Genomic DNA, 21,903 nt, shown 5'->3' on the forward strand with positions numbered 1-21,903 from the left:
AAACCATTGATGTGGAAGATGACATTGTGGTAATTAAGTCATATTCTGGTTTTAAAACCACAATGTTTTTTCAACGAAAATTAGGAAGAGGCTTGGGCCGGTTAAAACTACTTCAGTTATTTTTCAACTTAAGTCAATTTTATATTTGAAGTTTTCATATTCAAACTAAAAAAAGAGAGTATAAAATGTTTTTATCAAAAAAGTATGTATTTTTATTAAAATCAATGAACATAAAGTATTTTAGATAAAACTAATTCATTATATCATATGATAAGAGAGATACTTAACTTAGGAAATTGACTTAAGTGAGGAAATGACCTAAAGTGGGTTTTATTTAATACCAACCCTGGCCTTTTCATTAAATTCTTTTCTTTTTTATGCGTAAATGATTTAATTTGAAAAAAAATTGCGGCATAAGAATTGTTCCAAATAATGGGATATTGATGTCCAATTAGGTAAACAATCATAACATGAGCAAAAACAAGGATTTCAGGATCTTTTTTATCAACTTTGGGAAACAAGTGTCTTAAGATGGAAAAAAAAACAAAAACATTTTTTCCTATCAGGAAATTGTTGGATTTTGGCCTGTGCTAAACAAAATAAAAGTGCATTATGAATGCCATAATAAGCAAAAATTTCTATCAGAGAACGTCACATGAGTACATTTGATAACATACAGGAAGAAAAAATTACAATGTTAAATTAAGACAAACAATACTAGCTGAAAGTAAAAATATGAAACAATTCAGAAACTTAATATGATTTCAGATGATACTAGTATGTGTGGTTTTGATACAAAACAACACAGTGACAAGTTATGAAACAGGAAATTAAAAAATAGTCTCAAGACTTTATTACTTCCAACATCCAATGCCAGTGACAGTGTAACAAACTAACTAAATGAAATTTCATCCTCAACAATATCATATTATATAAATGACTGTCTGATTTAATTATAGAGATGAGTATTGGTGCCGAAAAATGCATAGCGATATATCGTGATATTTCAATCGAGCATAGAGATACGAATCGGGATAAATCGTTTGAAAATAATCAAAAACAATTTTAGAATAATAAATAAAATGCATGCTAACTTTCATCGTTATTTCTCTCCTAGACATTTATCTCATGTTTGAAAACAATAATTATGATTAAAAAGAAAATAGTGAGTCGAACAAACTTGAATTGCCTTTTCAATTATGACCGCCAAAAGTAATGAATAACAACTACTATGATCATACACTTTATAATACTAGCAGAATATGCCGGTAATTATTTAATTTTTTTTTAAACATTTTAAGACACATCGATGAATCTAAATGTCAAGAGTTATTAAACTGCACAGTTACGGGTATGATTTAAATCAAACAATAAAAAGATTGATATCCCCCCAATGCATATTAATGTGTATGACTTTAACTCTGTATCATAATATATCGACTTATTAATATTATTCGGGATCCCTATCGATAAGCACAGTGGTAAGTGCATTCACAAAGACATCTGTGGTCACCAAGAAAAACAAGTGGATTTCAACTGGGGACTCAGCCTTCCTCCGCAGCATTAAACAACACTCTCGTGTAGAATCATGCAAACAACAATGACTTATTTGACATTTTTTTAACTGACTTCATAAGCAATGTGAAATGATTACTTGTAACATTTCTATAATGGTTTAAATTATATGTTGTGTTAATGATCAGTTCTCCACGAATGAAAGAGCTGGACTGATTCCGATGCCAATGTCTCCACCAATGGAAGAGCTGGACTGACTCCCATGCCAATGTCTCCACCAATGTAAGAGCTGGACTGATTCCGATGCCAATGTATCCACCGATGGAAGAGCTGGACTGATTCCTGATTCAAATGCCAATGTCTCCACCAATGGAAGAGCTGGACTGATTCCGATGCTAATGTCTCCACCAATGGAAGAGCTGGACTGATGCCTATGCCAATGTCTCCACCAATGGAAGAGCTGGACTAATTCCGATGCCAATGTCTCCACCAATGGAAGAGCTGAACTGATTCCTGATTCAAATGCCAATGTCTCCACCAATGGAAGAGCTGGACTGATTCAAATGCCAATGTACCAACCAATGGCAAAGCTGGACTGATTCCCATGCCAATGTCTCCACCAATGGAAGAGCTGGACTGATTCCGATGCCAATGTCTCCACCAATGGAAGAGCTGGACTGATTCCGATGCTAATGTCTCCACCAATGGAAGAGCTGGACTGATTCCGATGCTAATGTCTCCACCAATGGAAGAGCTGGACTGATTCCGATGCCAATGTCTCCACCAATGGAAGAGCTGGACTAATTCCGACGCCAATGTCTCCACCAATGGAAGAGCTGAACTGATTCCTGATTCAAATGCCAATGTCTCCACCAATGGAAGAGCTGGACTGATTCAAATGCCAATGTACCCACCAATGGCAAAGCTGGACTGATTCCCATGCCAATGTCTCCACCAATGGAAGAGCTGGACTGATTCCGATGCCAATGTCTCCACCAATGGAAGAGCTGGACTGATTCCGATGCCAATGTCTCCACCAATGGATGAGCTGGACTGATTCCGATACCAATGTCTCCACCAATGGAAGAGCTGGACTGATTCCGATGCCAATGTCTCCACCAATGGAAGAGTTGGACTGATTCCTGATTCAAATGCCAATGTCTCCACCAATGGAAGAGCTGGACTGATTCCGATGCTAATGTCTCCATCAATGGAAGAGCTGGACTAATTCTGATGCCAATGTCTCCACCAATGGAAGAGCTGGACTGATTCCGATGCCAATGGTTCCACAAATGGAAAGGCTGGACTAATTCCAATGCCAATGTCTCCACCAATAGAAGAGCTGGACTGACTCCCATGCTAATGTCTCCACCAATGGAAGAGCTGGAATGATGCCTATGCCAATGTCTCCACCAATGGAAGAGCTGGACTGATTCCAATGCCAATGTCTCCACCAATGGAAGAGCTGGACTGATTCCAATGCCAATGTCTCCACCAATGGAAGAGCTGGACTGATGCCTATGCCAATGTCTCCACCAATGGAAGAGCTGGACTAATTCCGATGCCAATGTCTCCACCAATGGAAGAGCTGAACTGATTCCTGATTCAAATGCCAATGTCTCCACCAATGGAAGAGCTGGACTGATTCAAATGCCAATGTACCCACCAATGGCAAAGCTGGACTGATTCCCATGCCAATGTCTCCACCAATGGAAGAGCTGGACTGATTCCGATGCCAATGAATCCACCAATGGAAGAGCTGGACTGATTCTGATGCCAATGTTTCCACCAATGGAAGAGCTGGACTGATTCCGATGCTAATGTCTCCACCAATGGAAGAGCTGGACTGATGCCTATGCCAATGTCTCCACCAATGGAAGAGCTGGACTAATTCCGATGCCAATGTCTCCACCAATGGAAGAGCTGGACTAATTCCGATGCCAATGTCTCCACCAATGGAAGAGCTGAACTGATTCCTGATTCAAATGCCAATGTCTCCACCAATGGAAGAGCTGGACTGATTCAAATGCCAATGTACCCACCAATGGCAAAGCTGGACTGATTCCCATGCCAATGTCTCCACCAATGGAAGAGCTGGACTGATTCCGATGCCAATGAATCCACCAATGGAAGAGCTGGACTGATTCTGATGCCAATGTTTCCACCAATGGAAGAGCTGGACTGAAGAGCTGGACTGATTCCGATGCCAATGTCTCCACCAATGGAAGAGCTGGACTGATTCCGATACCAATGTCTCCACCAATGGAAGAGCTGGACTGATTCCCATGCCAATGTCTCCACCAATGTAAGAGCTGGACTGATTCAGATGCCAATGTATCCACCGATGGAAGAGCTGGACTGATTCCTGATTCAAATGCCAATGTCTCCACCAATGGAAGAGCTGGACTGATTCCGATGCTAATGTCTCCACCAATGGAAGAGCTGGACTGATGCCTATGCCAATGTCTCCACCAATGGAAGAGCTGGACTAATTCCGATGCCAATGTCTCCACCAATGGAAGAGCTGAACTGATTCCTGATTCAAATGCCAATGTCTCCACCAATGGAAGAGCTGGACTGATTCAAATGCCAATGTACCCACCAATGGCAAAGCTGGACTGATTCCCATGCCAATGTCTCCACCAATGGAAGAGCTGGACTGATTCCGATGCCAATGTCTCCACCAATGGAAGAGCTGGACTGATTCCGATGCTAATGTCTCCACCAATGGAAGAGCTGGACTGATTCCGATGCTAATGTCTCCACCAATGGAAGAGCTGGACTGATTCCGATGCCAATGTCTCCACCAATGGAAGAGCTGGACTAATTCCGACGCCAATGTCTCCACCAATGGAAGAGCTGAACTGATTCCTGATTCAAATGCCAATGTCTCCACCAATGGAAGAGCTGGACTGATTCAAATGCCAATGTACCCACCAATGGCAAAGCTGGACTGATTCCCATGCCAATGTCTCCACCAATGGAAGAGCTGGACTGATTCCGATGCCAATGTCTCCACCAATGGAAGAGCTGGACTGATTCCGATGCCAATGTCTCCACCAATGGATGAGCTGGACTGATTCCGATACCAATGTCTCCACCAATGGAAGAGCTGGACTGATTCCGATGCCAATGTCTCCACCAATGGAAGAGTTGGACTGATTCCTGATTCAAATGCCAATGTCTCCACCAATGGAAGAGCTGGACTGATTCCGATGCTAATGTCTCCATCAATGGAAGAGCTGGACTAATTCTGATGCCAATGACTCCACCAATGGAAGAGCTGGACTGATTCCGATGCCAATGGTTCCACAAATGGAAAGGCTGGACTAATTCCAATGCCAATGTCTCCACCAATAGAAGAGCTGGACTGACTCCCATGCTAATGTCTCCACCAATGGAAGAGCTGGAATGATGCCTATGCCAATGTCTCCACCAATGGAAGAGCTGGACTGATTCCAATGCCAATGTCTCCACCAATGGAAGAGCTGGACTGATTCCAATGCCAATGTCTCCACCAATGGAAGAGCTGGACTGATGCCTATGCCAATGTCTCCACCAATGGAAGAGCTGGACTAATTCCGATGCCAATGTCTCCACCAATGGAAGAGCTGAACTGATTCCTGATTCAAATGCCAATGTCTCCACCAATGGAAGAGCTGGACTGATTCAAATGCCAATGTACCCACCAATGGCAAAGCTGGACTGATTCCCATGCCAATGTCTCCACCAATGGAAGAGCTGGACTGATTCCGATGCCAATGAATCCACCAATGGAAGAGCTGGACTGATTCTGATGCCAATGTTTCCACCAATGGAAGAGCTGGACTGAAGAGCTTGACTGATTCCGATGCCAATGTCTCCACCAATGGAAGAGCTGGACTGATTCCGATACCAATGTCTCCACCAATGGAAGAGCTGGACTGATTCCGATGCCAATGTCTCCACCAATGGAAGAGTTGGACTGATTCCTGATTCAAATGCCAATGTCTCCACCAATGGAAGAGCTGGACTGATTCCGATGCTAATGTCTCCATCAATGGAAGAGCTGGACTAATTCTGATGCCAATGACTCCACCAATGGAAGAGCTGGACTGATTCCGATGCCAATGGTTCCACAAATGGAAAGGCTGGACTAATTCCAATGCCAATGTCTCCACCAATAGAAGAGCTGGACTGACTCCCATGCTAATGTCTCCACCAATGGAAGAGCTGGACTGATGCCTATGCCAATGTCTCCACCAATGGAAGAGCTGGACTGATTCCGATGCCAATGTCTCCACCAAAGGAAGAGCTGGACTGATTCCAATGCCAATATCTCCACCAATGGAAGAGCTGGACTGATGCCTATGCCAATGTCTCCACCAATGGAAGAGCTGGACTAATTCCGATGCCAATGTCTCCACCAATGGAAGAGCTGGACTGATTCCGATGCCAATGTCTCCACCAAAGGAAGAGCTGGACTGATTCCAATGCCAATATCTCCACCAATGGAAGAGCTGGACTGATGCCTATGCCAATGTCTCCACCAATGGAAGAGCTGGACTAATTCCGATGCCAATGTCTCCACCAATGGAAGAGCTGAACTGATTCCTGATTCAAATGCCAATGTCTCCACCAATGGAAGAGCTGGACTGATTCAAATGCCAATGTACCCACCAATGGCAAAGCTGGACTGATTCCCATGCCAATGTCTCCACCAATGGAAGAGCTGGACTGATTCCGATGCCAATGTCTCCACCAATGGATGAGCTGGACTGATTCCGATGCCAATGTCAACACTAATGGAAGAGCTGGACTGATTCCGATGCCAATGTCTCCACCAATGAAAGAGCTGGACTGATTCCGATGCCAATGTCTCCACCATAGGAAGAGCTGGACTGATTCCGATGCCAATGTCTCAACCAATGGATGAGCTGGACTGATTCCGATGCCAATGTCTCCACCAATGGAAGAGCTGGACTGATTCCGATGCCAATGTCTCCACCAATGGAAGAGCTGGACTGATTCCAATGTCAATGTCTCCACCAATGGAAGAGCTGGACTGATTCCGATGCCAATGGTTCCACAAATGGAAAGGCTGGACTAATTCCAATGCCAATGTCTCCACCAATAGAAGAGCTGGACTGACACCGATGCCAATGTCTCCACCAATGGAAGAGCTGGACTGATGCCTATGCCAATGTCTCCACCAATGGAAGAGCTGGACTGATTCCAATGCCAATGTCTTCACCAACGGAAATGCTGGACTGATTATGATGCCAATGTTTGATGCAGTGATTTATTGGTTTTAGGTTATAAAATGGTTGGCATCATGCGCGCCGGCTAGTATGAGACATTAGAGCAAACACTGTGACAATTATTACTGGTTTTTGATTCACTTAACAATACAATCAGCTGATGCATTTTTAGTGAATTACTGAAGCAGTAATTTTTCTACATGTATTTCAGTGTGTGCATACTAGTGTTGGGAATCGGTTGCAATTTTACTATCGATGATCGGTTCCACTCAAGTAACCGATTATCGATAGTACAATCGTTTTTTAAAATACTAAATAGTACCCGAGTTGTAGTTTTATTCATGTACAGTATTAAACTCTTAATCATTATATGCATATACCTTATGTCTATGATTGAAGTTATTAAGTGTTGTTGTATAAAAAATAGTTCATTTTCTTGCTCATTGTGGCTTTCATCAGCCATTTTGTTAAAGATAACATCTGAACACTTACTAATTTTTTTTTCATTTTTTTTTTCGATAATCGATTACAACTAAATACTATCGATTGTCGCCGATTTCAGGCCCAACCAATCAATTTTCAATTATAATCGATCATTGGAACATCACTAGTGTATACCACATGATAAATTGCGTCATAAATGCTACGTCGGAAGGCAACATTTTGCTTCGAATGAAGATGTTATACAAAGATAACTTTACTATTTCTTCACCGTTTTAAATGAAACAAAGCGCAGTCTACGCCGCTTAGAGCCCCGGTCTTTTACCAGAGTTTGATAGAGAGTTTAGTTTCTTTAAACACTTCGACAAACCTTTTCACAATATGGCCGTCTGACGGAGCACTGTCAAAACATTATTTAGGAAACTGGTTTGATATTTGAGTATTTGATGAAACTAATCACCTTATGAAACTCCTGTAATAAAACGAATGCGGGGCTCTTTAAGCAGCATAGACTGCGCTTTGTTTCATTTAAAATGGTGTAGTAAAAGAAAAGTTATCTATGATTTAAGTCTTAATTTTAAGCAAAATGTTGCCTTCCGACGTAGCAAATATGACGTTATTTATCACATGGTATACACACACTGTATTTCTAAACATGATTTCACAGGATAAAGATTATCGGAAACACCTGAACTGGCCCATTTTGTGTGACACCACAGTACAGAAACTGGGTCAAATATTTGTACTGAAAAAAAAAGCTTAACTTTTCAACAAACTTTAAGCATAATTGTAAACATTGCCTTGGTAAAGAATTTGATAATACAAAATAAAACTTACATTGGCTACAAGCCAGGTTTTTCTTTGGCTTAAGTGAAGTGTTCAAAACAGTGTATTATTGCCATTAATATACATGCACACCATGAATACTATGAACTTTATGACATTAAAGGGACTCGCTCATGGTTTGTAAAATGCACTATTTTTTATTATGAAATAAAGTGTGGCAAATCATTAGTAGTGTTAGAACTAAGAAACTGATGACTGGAACCCTTCAGCAAATGAGATTTGCTAAAATATTTCCTTTGAAGACCACAATTTTCAATAGCATTAACTAACAGATTTCAGCGATTCATTCTTGCATAATTGGTTAATTAACATTACCATGGAATATTACCAATTTATTGTTAAATGGTAAAAACATCCATCTCTGTTGTACTTTACCGGCATGGGTTTAATTAATTAAACCCCACATAAACCAAAATATATTTTTTACTTTAGTTGTATTTTTTTGCAATTTTGATATCATACAATAAAATAATGACAAAATATGTGTTTTTAGATGCAATACCCGGAAAACTAATTTTTGGTGCTAAAAAAATAGTTCATGGTATGCTCTGTTGATTTCTTAGTTATTTAAGCTGAAATCTCATATACTTGTCATTGTTATGTTTGTTCTACTAAACTGAAAATAATGTACTAGTATAAGCAGAACTTAATATTTTTATTTAAGTTATGTTTTCAGACAAGTTTTTCTAAAGAATTTAATGTCACCTTAGTGCAAGAACTCAATATCTGCTTCTATTTCTATATGCAGTTATTGAGTTATTGCACTAAGGTGACGTAAAAAAAAAAAATAAGTCAGTTTAGCTATTGTAATAACTATTACATGAAATTATTATAGTCTTCGACCACTGCCCTTCAATAACTTAAGTAATGATTTGTAAGGTTTTGGCAGAACAAAAGACTGTGACATCAACATTTGAGCTTTTCAATAAACAATGATATGGTTTAAACATAGAGGTATAAAAAGATCAATAGCTATGCTTGAGATAAAGTAAAAACTAGCATTGAAAATACATTATCTTCAAACAGTATAACAAAAGGAACATTTTTTGATAATCAATATTATTATATGCTTTGTAAAAGGGTGTCTGTGATATTTAAGAGCAACCAAGTCCTGACTTTAAGAGCTACACAAACCATTATATTAACAATTTGCAAATTTAATGAAAATTAAATAAATTTAAATTAGTGCCACTCCACAGTTTTTAAAATCAATGAAATATGGAAAAACATTTCAAATAGAACAAAGACTTAATAATATGAGAACAATATACATGTATAATAGTTTTGTATTACACCGTAAAACATGTATATACATTCTGAGTGAGTAACCTATTTGCCTCAGATTTATCAATGAAAACAAATCATTGCATCAATTAAAAACTTTCTGCACTGTATTGTCTGTTTATTTTAGTTTATTTATTCTAAGATAATCTGATAGTTGGTCAGTCTTGGTGGAGTGAGCCTAAGATAATCTGATAGTTGGTCAGTCTTGGTGGTATGTGTCTAAGATAATCTGATAGTTGGTCAGTCTTGGTGGTGTGTGTCTAAGATAATCTGATAGTTGGTCAGTCTTGGTGGTATGAGTCTTAAGATAATCTGATAATTGGTCATTCTTGGTGGTGTGAGTCTAAGATAATCTGATATTTGGTCAGTCATGGTGGAGTCTAAGATAATCTGATAGTTGGTCAGTCTTGGTGGAGTCTAATATAATCTGATAGTTGGTCAGTCTTGGTGGTATAAAAGTCTAAAATAAACTGATGGTCTGTAAGCCATTGTTGCAATAAAGTAGACAATTTATAATTATGATAGTCTATAGCAAATGGGCAGGTTTTACTGTTTATCTATATCCCATTTTGTGTTCTTCAGTATGCTTACTAAAATTTATTAGTGTTCAGGGTATTTCAGATTCACATTTACAGTAATCACTAAAAATAACTGCGACCATCAAAAAGTAACTAAGCAGATTATAACTACTGAATTTCCATTCAGTAACGAAAATAACTGCCAAATTTTCATTTAGTCATTAAATGGTTTTATTATTAATATTTTTGGTCTTCAAAACATTAAGTTGGCACAGAGGCTCTGCCCAGCCTGCGAACTGGATTGCTTAGACAGTGTTCTCAATAAGAACCGGCTGCCGGCCAAAATGGAGGGCTCAAATGACAATTGGGCCGGTTCAAATTTGGAAAACTAAATGAATTATAAATAGAATAAGTAGTAGCTGGTCGGTTACTTTACATTTTGAGATGGTTCAACTGAAACTTATTGAGAACCCTGCTTAGAAGACCAAAACTAACACCAACTATAACACAGTGATAATGTCATGTCTATGCCAATTCTGTCAAGTTAGCAAAAATAGCCACTTGGCACTATTAATAGTGTCATGGTTATCAATAAATGCTTCCTTTATACTACACCCTGCTGCCTTTATACTACAGTCTGCTGCCTTTTTACTGCACCCTGCAGGCTTTGTACTACACCAAGCAGCCTTTGTACTACACCCTGCAGCCTTTTTACTACACCCTGTTGCCTTTGTGCTGTACCCTGCAGCCTTTGTACTACACCCTGCAGCCTCTGTACTACACACTGCTGTGCCTTTTTACTTCACCTTGCAGCCTTTGTACTACACCATGCAGCCTTTGCACTACACCCTGTTGTGCCTTTTTACTGCACCCTGCAGCCTTTGTACTACACCATGCAGCCTTTGTACTACACCCTGTTGCCTTTGTACTACACCCTGCAGCCTCTGTACTACACCCTGCAGCCTTTGTACTACACCCTGTTGTGCCTTTTTACTGCACCCTGCAGACTTTGAACTACACCATGCAGCCTTTATACTACACCCTGTTGCCTTTTTATTACACCCTGCAGCCTTTGTACTACACCCTGCAGCTTTTTTACTAGACCCTGCAGCTTTTTTACTAGACCCTGCTGCCTTTGTACTACACCCTGCAGCCTTTGTACTACACCCTGCAGCCTTTGTACTAGACCCTGCAGCCTTTATACAACACCCTGTTGCCTTTGTACTACACCCTGCAGCCTTTTAACTGCACCCTTCAGCCTTCATACTACACCCTGCAGCCTTTGTACTACACCCTGCAGCCTTCATACTACACCCTGCAGCCTTTGAACTACACCCTGCAGCCTTTGTACTACACCCTGTTGTGCCTTTTTACTGCACCCTGCAGCCTCTGTACTGCACCCTGCAGCCTTTATACTACACCCTGTTGCCTTTGTACTACACAATGTAGCCTTTGTACTACACCCTGCAGCCTCTGTACTACACCCTGCAGCCTTTGTACTACACCCTGTTGTGCCTTTTTACTGCACCCTGCAGACTTTGAACTACACCCTGCAGCCTTTGTACTACACCCTGTTGTGCCTTTTTATTACACCCTGCAGCCTTTGTTCTAGACCCTGCGACCTTTGTACTAGACCCTGCAGCATTTTTACTACACCCTGCAGCCTTTGTACTAGACCCTGCAGCCTTTGTACTACACCCTGCAGCCTTTATACTACACCCTTCAGCCTTCATACTACACCCTGCTGCATTTGAACTACACCCTGCAGCCTTTGTACTACACCCTGTTGTGCCTTTTTACTGCACCCTGCAGCCTCTGTACTGCACCCTGCAGCCTTTATACTACACCCTGTTGCCTTTGTACTACACCCTGCAGCCTTTTTACTACACTCTTCATACTACACCCTGCTGCCTTTGAACTACACCCTGCAGCCTTTGTACTACACCCTGTTGTGCCTTTTTACTGCACCCTGCAGCCTCTGTACTGCACCCTGCAGCCTTTATACTACACCCTGTTGCCTTTGTACTACACCCTGCAGCCTTTGTACTACACCCTGTTGTGCCTTTTTACTGCACCCTGCAGCCTTTATACTACATCCTGTTGCCTTTGTACTACACCCTGCAGCCTTTATACTACACCCTGTTGCCTTTGTACTACACCCTGCAGCCTTTGTACTACACCCTGCAGCCTTTGTACTACACCCTGCAGTCTCTGTACTACGATCTGCAGCCTTTGTACTACACCCTGCAGCCTTTATACTACACCCTGTTGCCTTTGTACTACACCCTGCAGCCTTTGAACTACACCCTGCAGCCTTTGTACTACACCCTGTTGTGCTTTTTTACTGCACCCTGCAGCCTTTGAACTACACCCTGCAGCCTTTGTACTACACCCTGTTGTGCCTTTTTACTGCACCCTGCAGCCTTTGAACTACACCCTGCAGCCTTTGTACTACACCCTGTTGTGCCTTTTTACTACACCCTGCAGCCTTTGTACTACACCATGTTGTGCCTTTTTACTGCACCCTGCAGCCTTGTACTGCACCCTGCAGCCTTTATACTACACCCTGTTGCCTTTTTATTACACCCTGCAGCCTTTGTTCTAGACCCTGCAACCTTTGTACTAGACCCTGCAGCCTTTGAACTACATCCTGCTGCCTTTGTACTACACCCTGCAGCCTTTGTACTAGACCCTGCAGCCTTTGTACTAGACCCTGCAGCCTTTTTACTACACCCTGCTGCCTTTGTACTACACCCTGCAGCCTTTGTACTAGACCCTATATATAGTTATTTTATACCTTTATCTGAAAATTGACTCTGTCAAACGTAAGGTCACAGCAGGGTCTAGTACAAAGGCTTATATCATTTTGACACTAACATTACAAACTATGAGTACTGTAATTAGTTACAACACATACACAATAAAAACTGAAAATTGGCGAACCATGATTAGATTTGTAGTGAAAAGGGATCATAACATTAGGCCATAGAGAAATATCTTATCCAGATTACAGCAGATTGTTTCCTCTGCCAAATTTATGACATAAAAACATTATTTGATGTATCATAATTAAGGTATTACAAAATGCTACAATGACTCACTACATGTAATTAGCCATAGTATTAACAATAGAATTTCTGACTTCTGAATTTTATCGAATTATTTTATCATCAGTTGAATAAATCACAAGGAAAATCCTGGATTTATAAACATTATGATTTTATCCAAGATGATACAAAATGCCATAACAAGAGCACCAGGCAATGTTTTAACACTCATTTGTTATTTTTTTCCATCAAAGCAGAGTAAAACTCAAGTCCGCGTGATGGATTTCTCAAGTAATATGTGTACTTTAGTTTGAATTTTAACACCTTAAACATTTTTTTAGTAAGAACACACACAACATAAATTGGGTAAAAAATAATAGTGTGGTAAGGGTTACATCTTGTCCAAAAACAGGCAGAGAGGGTAGGCTTTTTTTATAATGCTTTATGTAAGAATGTTATTGTCAATAGTAAATGTAATCATTATATCAGTATTTGTAAGTATAATACAATAAAACTACACATTAAAACACACACACACAAACAAAACAAAACTGACAATAAAAAGATAGGGTCAACTCCTATTTCTTTGGAAGGCTCAGGTTACCCAAACCAGAAGTATTGTTTTAGGCTTTGGTATTACATGTATGAATTAATAATGGCAAAATATATTTACCTAATTTGGACCTGCCCTCATGTTTGTGGCCCGCCACTTGATTGCGAGGGATTGATGCACCTCTTGGAAGGTGTGGTTGTTTCTCATCAATATCATTGAAATCCATGCTTCTTCTGAAATACATCATAACATGGATTTAAAAAAAAATGTAAATACTTTCATCGCTATTCATTTTTTTTTAATCATTTTTTTGCTTTATGAGAGCTTTTTTTATTTGACAAAACAACAGTAAAACAAAAAATTATACAGTAAAACAGACCAAAAGACAGAAGCACCAAAAGACAGGCAGAGAGAAAAACAGTTCAACAGACAGGAAGACAGGCAGACTGAAGGACAGTAAAACAGGCAAGAATTCAGGCATACAGAAGGACAGTTAAACAGACAAGAAGACAGGTACACAGAAGGACAGTAAAACAGACAATAAGTCAGGCAGACAGATAAACAGACGAGTAGACAGTAAAACAGACAAGACAGGCAGACAAAAGGACAGTAAAACAGACAAGAAAACAGGCAGACAGAAGGACAGTTAATCAGACAAGTAGACAGTAAAAAAGACAGGCAGACCAAAAGACAGGCAGATAGAAGGACAGTAAAGCATACTAGAAGACGTAAGGACATTTAAACAGACGAGAAGACAGGCAGACAGAAGGACAGTAAAGCAGATTAGTCCAAATAATTGTACGTTGACGGATTTTTTTTTAGATTTTTGATATGGCAAATCCTTCACGTACAAATTGTTTAGTATCAAAAGTGGGTAGTTGTTCCGATCAGGATTCCGGGTTAAAGCATATAGCGTCTATAAAATAACATAAAAACAAGAAATATTACCAGATAATGTTATTTTATATTAGTTCTGTACACAAAAATTAAATATCCAACTTATAATAATGAGTTTGACGGCTTTTCTTCATTTCATTCTGTCAAAACATAACGATATATACATGAAGGGCACCTGCAAGGCTTTAGGGCACAGTTTTAAATCGCTCGGAACATTTCGACCATTGGCCGAGTTGTTACGATTATATAACGAGGTCTATCTCGAAGCTTTGTCGGAGGAGGCCGAGTTATTACGATTGTATCGAGTTGTTCCCCTTCGCATAATTGTTGTCTGTGTCAGTCAACTTTCGTTTTCTTGGAAATGTAAACAACTTGTTTTAATGCATTAAATGCTTGTTCAGTGCAAAATAGCATTTCACTTACATGGTAAAATATGAATATAACTCTTTACGATCAATTTCAACCATAAAATACTTCACTTAAAACAATTTCAATATTTTTAAAACACCCCCGTTTTTTGCACATTCCCGTTTAGACGTTAGGGATTGGAAGAATCCCGTATAACACGTCTATTATTTTAGACTATAAAGCAGATGAGAAAACAGGCAGACAGAAGAACAGTAAAACAGACAAGAAGACAGACAGACAGAAAGACAGTAAAACAGACAAGAAAACGAGCAGACAGTAGGACAGTAAAACAGATGAGTAGACAGGCAGACAGAAGGACAGTTAAACAGACAAGAAGACAGGCTGACAGTATAACAGTAAAACAGACGAGTAGACAGGCAGACTGAAGGACAGTAAAACAGACAAGTAGACAGGCAGACAGTAAAACAGACAAGTAGACAGGCAGACAGAAGGACAGTTAAACAGACAAGAAGACAGGCTGACAGTATAACACTAAAACAGACGAGTAGACAGGCAGACAGTAGGAAACCAGACAATACTGAGAGTTAAATTGATCAGAAGACTGACAGACAGACTGACATATAAACAGTTAAGAGTGCAGAGAGACAGGAAGTACAAACCAGAAAACAGACCTGAAAACACACTCACAAGAAGACAGAAAGAAAGTTAAATAGATAAGAACACAAATGCAGGACAGTATAACAGCGAAGAAAACAAAAAGACACACTGAAAATGACCTATAAACTGACATGTATAAAAAGAAAGGCATGCAGAGACTAGGCAGAAATACTCGGAGAGACATGCAGACAGACAGGCAGAGAATCAGACAGTTATAGACAAACAGAAACAAAAGCAAACACAACGAGATACAACCAGTTATATAAAGTGAGACAGGCAGAGAAAGACGTAAGGTAGACAGGATATCAATATTTAGATTTCAGACCTATCCGAATATAATGCGAGTTTTAAAATGATCGAATTGACGCTACGGAAAAAAAAGCAAATAAAGATTTATTTGATAAAGGAAATGATTTCCTTTATGCTAAACATGCTTAAAATACCTCCAAATGTTTGATATGCAATAAAATTGCGAAAATGATACCCCTTTCCCAGCCTGTCAGTTGACTAGGTAGCACGTAACAGATTTGATGCTAACCGATGCAGTCAACAATTTTGATTTTTAAGCAAGAGATTCAAGATTCAAGATTTATTTAGATCATGGGTTATTACAACCATGTGATCAGAACAATAACGCTTTAACAAATAATTAATTAAACATATATATATAAGAAAGTGGACATATATTACATACAGTTTCCTATAATAGGAAATACTAAGACAAATAAGTCGTATTGTTTTTAAAGGAGAATGACTATTTGACATTAGATAAAAGGGATTTACAAAATATAGCCAGTTTAATAAGTTCTTTTTTGTTTTTACTGTTCATTAATTGATCTAACTTAATACAATTAGGGTTACGACAAAAGTACAATTTAATATTTTTCTTTCTATCGTCTGAAAAATGTTGACATTCAAACAAGTAATGAAATTCATCACCTAAACTCTTACTACTACACAAATGACATGTTCTACAAAATCTCTCAACATTTTGACCACGCCCTACTTCAATAGGAAATTTGTGATTCACAATTCTAAATTTAAGCAAATACAATGAAAGATTCTTGGGTAGTATATCAATATAGCTTTCAAACCCAAAAACTTTTTTGTATACTTTATACATTTGACATTTTGGTGAATTTGAAACAATACTATACCAATTTTGAATAAATTGGTCAGATAATCTGTTTTTAACCATATTTTTAAAAACAATAACACTATTAACCTGTTGCAAATCAAAGTACATACTTAATCCTAAATCATTTAAAGAATTCTTAACAAAGGAAAGCCATGGGAACTTTAAGCCAGAGGTAACATCATTGTGCAAAGAATATGCAGTATTATACAATAAATGACTAATTTTGCTGCTGCTCACATCAGCAGAATTTACTATTTTACTCCAAAAGGTCAAAAGCCTAGTTTTAGCTTGTATAGAAATTGGTTTTAAACCAAGTTCACCATAAATCATACAATTAGGGGTACACTGTTTTAAATTTAAAATGAGTTTACAATATTTTAACTGAAATTGGTCTAATATCTTAAGATCCTCCATAGCCCATACCTCTGAACCATATAATAATATTGGTACAATCATTGAATTAAACAAATACAATTGTAAAGAGAAAGCTAGGTTAAGTTTACGAGATTTCTTTATAAGTGCAAACATTGCTTTACGAGCTTGATCTACCAAAAGTTTCAATTGAAGTAGTTCGTAAATTTTTGAATTATATCATTAATTAAATGTAGTGTTTTAGAGTTGTATTTATTGATCTAAGTTTAAATTGATTGCCATTGAATTGTATTATTGCAAACATATTTAAGAATCCCAAGAGTAATGTCACAAAGTTTAACTGCTAAATAAAATTACTACGCGATCTACTTGCAGCGGACTTAAACGTACCACTTTTTGAGTATGTAAACCGTCCAAATACATCCGAGGTTGTTTTCGATAAAATGGCCGAGGAGCTCCGAATGTCAGTAAAGAGGAATATCGTAATATCAAACATCAAGTCCTTTTTGAAGAAGTTGTTTTAATTCCTTGCTGACTTGTTAAATTACAACAAGGACATTTTAATCGTTTGCTGAACGAGTATTTATAATTGAGCCATGTGGAAATGAGATGATTTTAGCAGGTTCTGGTCCGTTATGTCTGGTCTGTACTGTCCATGGTCCGTAATGTCCGTGACCGACTGAGATGAGCAGATTATCCATGTATCATTTTGCAATCTGACATCTCAATCACGACAAAATTGAATACCAATATTGATTTCTCGTTTAAAATATGAAGCGGCATCGTACTACTCGCACCGATTTGGTACGATAGATGAAGTGCATGCGTTTTTATTGAATGTACACTTATACTTTTGTGAAACATTGCTTTTAATAAGTTTACTAAGTAATGCAAATCATAACTACCGAAAGTCCATTTATGATATGTGTTTGCTTTTTAAATTGGATTAACTAATATATGCATATATATTTATCATCATATGCATATGATGTAAGAGCTTTGCAGAAAAGGTGTGCACCTACTGTGGTTTTTCGTTTCATCGTGTAAATGAAGAAACATGATGATGTTGATAATTTACCATAATAAGTTACAAAGCTTTGAATAAATTAGGTCTAATTTCATTCACGCACAACCCGTGATTTTCTAGGAAACAAAAGTAAATAAAAGCTAAATTTCATCGCAATTAATTTTCTCTTGCAATAATACAGTATATTTTCATTGATGCAAATTATTTAATTGCTTCAAATTAAGAACAGAACAGAACAGAGGTTTATTTTGATTTAGACTTCATAGTCTCTCATCATACAAACAATCACAGAAATGTACATACAAACAAAAACAAACACATACAAATAATACATTCAAAAAATAAAACAAAACATATAATAATACAAAGAAAACAATGTAAGGTACTATTTCGAAAATATTTTTTACAATGACATATACCCGAAAGCCTGGAGTAAAGATGTTTTTGTGTCTATCCATAAAAGGGTGATAAAACAACACCATCTAATTATAGACGTTTTACACTGATTAATACTATTATTATTGCCAAAATACGTACGTTGAGGAATCGGATAAATAATAAAATTAGTGATGCACGGATTGGCTTTAGCGACAGCCGCAGCACTATTGACTGTACATTTACTAACTTCATGTTGTTCAAACGATTTTATCCTATTTTCTGTATGCATATATTGTGCCCTTATTGACTATGAAAAGGCTTTTGATACTGTTAAACATGATGCCTTGTGAATAAAAATTACTAGTAGTCCAATCTGGCATAAGCAGTAAAATGATAACAATGTTAAAGTCCCTGTATGCCAATGTTAAGGCATATGTGTAAAAATATATGAATATTATGTTATATTCAGAGCTGTAATGGGGGGCCCATTTCTCGTCTTTTATTTATTTTGTTCATATATAATATTCAAGAGATTGAGTATATAAAATTTGAGAACCATACCCAAAATGATATAAATAAAGTGGTTATGTACATGCTACTATTTGCCGACGATATTGCTCTATATAACTACTGTTACATATACATGTAGTGTTCAAACATAGCTTGATGCAGTGCAAAGTTAGGTCTGAACATTAATAAGTCAATAAAACTAAATTATGTATCCCTGAAAAATGAAAAACAACGTATAGTTATGTTTGGTCGATAAATTATGTACCTGGTGAAATAATGATGGCTTTTGTTATTGAGTATTATTTGAGTATAATATTTAATTACAATCGGAGTTTTGTTCAGCTTTTAAATAATACAATCTCCTTGTATCAACTTTCAGTACATTTAAATCTGATGTAGAGACGAAATTTCTGTTGTTTGACTGTAAAGTTGCTCCTATAATATGTATGGTTGTGATGTTCGGGGAATATGTGATATGAAATGGTTGATAAACTTCGACTCAGAATATGCAAACACATTCTTGGCGTTCGTTCTCATGCAGCGGTACTGGTTGAGCTACGACGTTTTCCATAATCTTTGATATGTATAACAAGAGCACTTATATTTGGGTGCAAGATAAAAAATCTCCAAACTCGCTCATAGATTATGTCTATCAGGAATAAATTAATGATGTTAGCTTCACTAATAACGAGGCTAATGATAACAGGCCCAAATTTAGTTTTAGCTATATTTGGTTGTGTGATCACATAGAACAATTATGTTATGCATCATTAAAACAACGACTTTATGACCAATATGTACAGCATTGGGTTGATACTATTTATTCCCAGCTTAACCAGATTATGACAAACAATTCAAAAGGCATTTACATTTTGAAAAGTATCTTGATGTAGATATGAAGGATACATTTGGAATTGCATTATCTAGATAACGATTATGTTTGCACTCTCATGAAATATAAGTTGGAAGGTACAAGCATTGATACAGTTGCTTCCTAGTCCTATACGGAATAGCTCCCGAAATATTTTGTTTTATATACTTGTAAAAGGTAGTAGGTATATATCACTTTAACCATTTGTGTACATCTCTTTAACCATTTGTGTACATCTCATTCTGCAGGTTTTTGTTCATGGCCAAAGACTAATGTGCTGCCCATATTGCCAATAACATTTACAACTGTTCACGATGATGTGGTTTGGCTTATGGGCATTTTTTTCCTGGTAGTAAGTGACAATTTCTTGTTTTCATCTCAATAACACCAGATCACCGCACCTTTCAATCAAATAATTTTATGTCACTCTCCTACTCGGAGTCACCGAGGCGGTTGAATGTCACGTGCATTTCAAGTCAGCGCGCGAACCCTGACAAAGTCGTACGTCTGATTTTGTTAAAAATATGTCACATCATGATACACTTTAAGACAAACATCCATTTTTTCACAGCACTTTTTAAAGTCGGGATGGTAAAGGAGTTTTTACTTGTTAGCAATGCTCGTAGTTTCAGGTTGAGCTTCTTGTGTATAGAAGGTATAAATCTTCGGTTACAATATCAAATAAAGCGTGTGGAATTTCATGGGATGTACAGAAAATCTAGTTCTGCCCATTCGTACTTTAATGCAACAAAGCCACAAGATAAAGCATTACCGACCTTTATATACTCCAAGACGTGTTTAAATGCCATTTACGAATCATCAGTATACCCAGCACTATTAAAGTTAACAAAATTGATTTAAAAAATGTCGCAAGTAGTTTATCTGAAAATCATGAGAAAAGGGTATTTCCTTGTTTACCTGAGCGACCATATGTCAATCAGTGTAAATTTAAGGCTAATAATGAAATACAATCAGATGCGCAAACATGTATAATACTACTAATAATGATGATGATATTCTTATTTCCACAGAGGACAGTTGCAAACTTTTTTTTCATGTGTTCCTAACCTATATATACTATATTCACATACACTTTATATACGTATATATATATATATATATATATATATATATATATATATATATATATATATATATATATATATATATATATATATATATATATAGTATATAACGCAAAAAAGGTATTTTTAAAACTTTTTTTTTTGTCCAGTGCTTATTTCAAATTAAGACATTTGGATACAAATACGTTTGTAAACGCAGTCTTCCGATGCGACCAAACACAACTCTAAGCGGCAAGTCAATACATGCCGATTTTTTTTTATTTTTAACTAGTTTATGCAAACACAATTATTTTAAATGGAATAAATACCAATTATATACGATATATACAGGCTTACTTTCCACAGAGCCGCGAACAGGCTTCTATGAACAAATCCCCATACACACCGGGCGGCATCGCACCGGTCACGTAAACTAAGAGTGGTTTAGTAAAAATCCGGCACATTTATTAATTATATCCACTTTTATCACACATAGCTGCATTATTAACTCTCAGTTTGCCTCCATAAGTGTACGTAAACACCTGAAACGGTGTCCATATTGATATATCCTCGTCAATAAAATCCTTGTGTGACACACGACGCGACACTATTGGAAACCAAATTCTGTATGGCAGAACCCCATTGAATACAAAATCACAACCTATTTCATATCGAGTCACAACTTGTATACAATATGCTTTTAACTTGCTCTAAGCAGGTATATAGCGCACCGTAATAGTAATCATACCGCTCTGACGTATCGCCTATAAATACTACAGGCATTTAATAAAATCTATAATATTTCAGAGTAAGTTAATTATGTTGACATGGTTTTACACCTATTAGCGATGAGTGTATATGACTCAACACATCGTGAGTAGTGATTTATAAGAGGACAAACACCACTGGCCATAGGGAAGAAAACTGCAGTTCAGTTTCCGAGACGGTGTTTGAAGTGCTTGAGCGCTTGTCATGGGTAACATACACTTCACATGACCAGATTAACATACTTCCAATGATCATATTTAAATGAATATTACATTTTAATGTCTGTAATATTTGCCTCACCTTATATCTTGACAACAAAATATTTGCGTATATCCAAGCCCAAAACTATATGCGCAGCGTTCTATTTAAAGCGTTAAGTTGGTAAATATTTGCTCAAGTAAGGTTATA

At 37.6% G+C, this 21,903-nt stretch overlaps 1 protein-coding gene across 3 annotated transcripts in view; it reads right to left on the bottom strand.

The window, feature by feature from the left end:
* Window positions 1-21,903, bottom strand: part of LOC128205640 (inositol polyphosphate multikinase-like) — a 43,558-nt gene extending 21,655 nt beyond the window's left edge. The window contains exons 1-2 of one of the 3 annotated variants that reach the window (XM_052907464.1): window positions 21,796-21,903; window positions 13,565-13,677 (exon numbers count right to left, since the gene is read on the bottom strand). In XM_052907464.1, coding sequence (XP_052763424.1) covers window positions 13,565-13,670 — 106 coding nt within the window. In that variant the 5' untranslated portion in view covers window positions 13,671-13,677; window positions 21,796-21,903. Of the gene's footprint in view, window positions 1-13,564; window positions 13,678-15,810; window positions 15,893-21,084; window positions 21,566-21,795 lie in introns of those variants that run through there. The other 2 variants (XM_052907449.1, XM_052907456.1) reach the window with 2 other exon arrangements.

This window comes from Mya arenaria, chromosome 2, assembly GCF_026914265.1.
Source record: "Mya arenaria isolate MELC-2E11 chromosome 2, ASM2691426v1".
NCBI classification, from domain to species: domain Eukaryota; kingdom Metazoa; phylum Mollusca; class Bivalvia; order Myida; family Myidae; genus Mya; species Mya arenaria.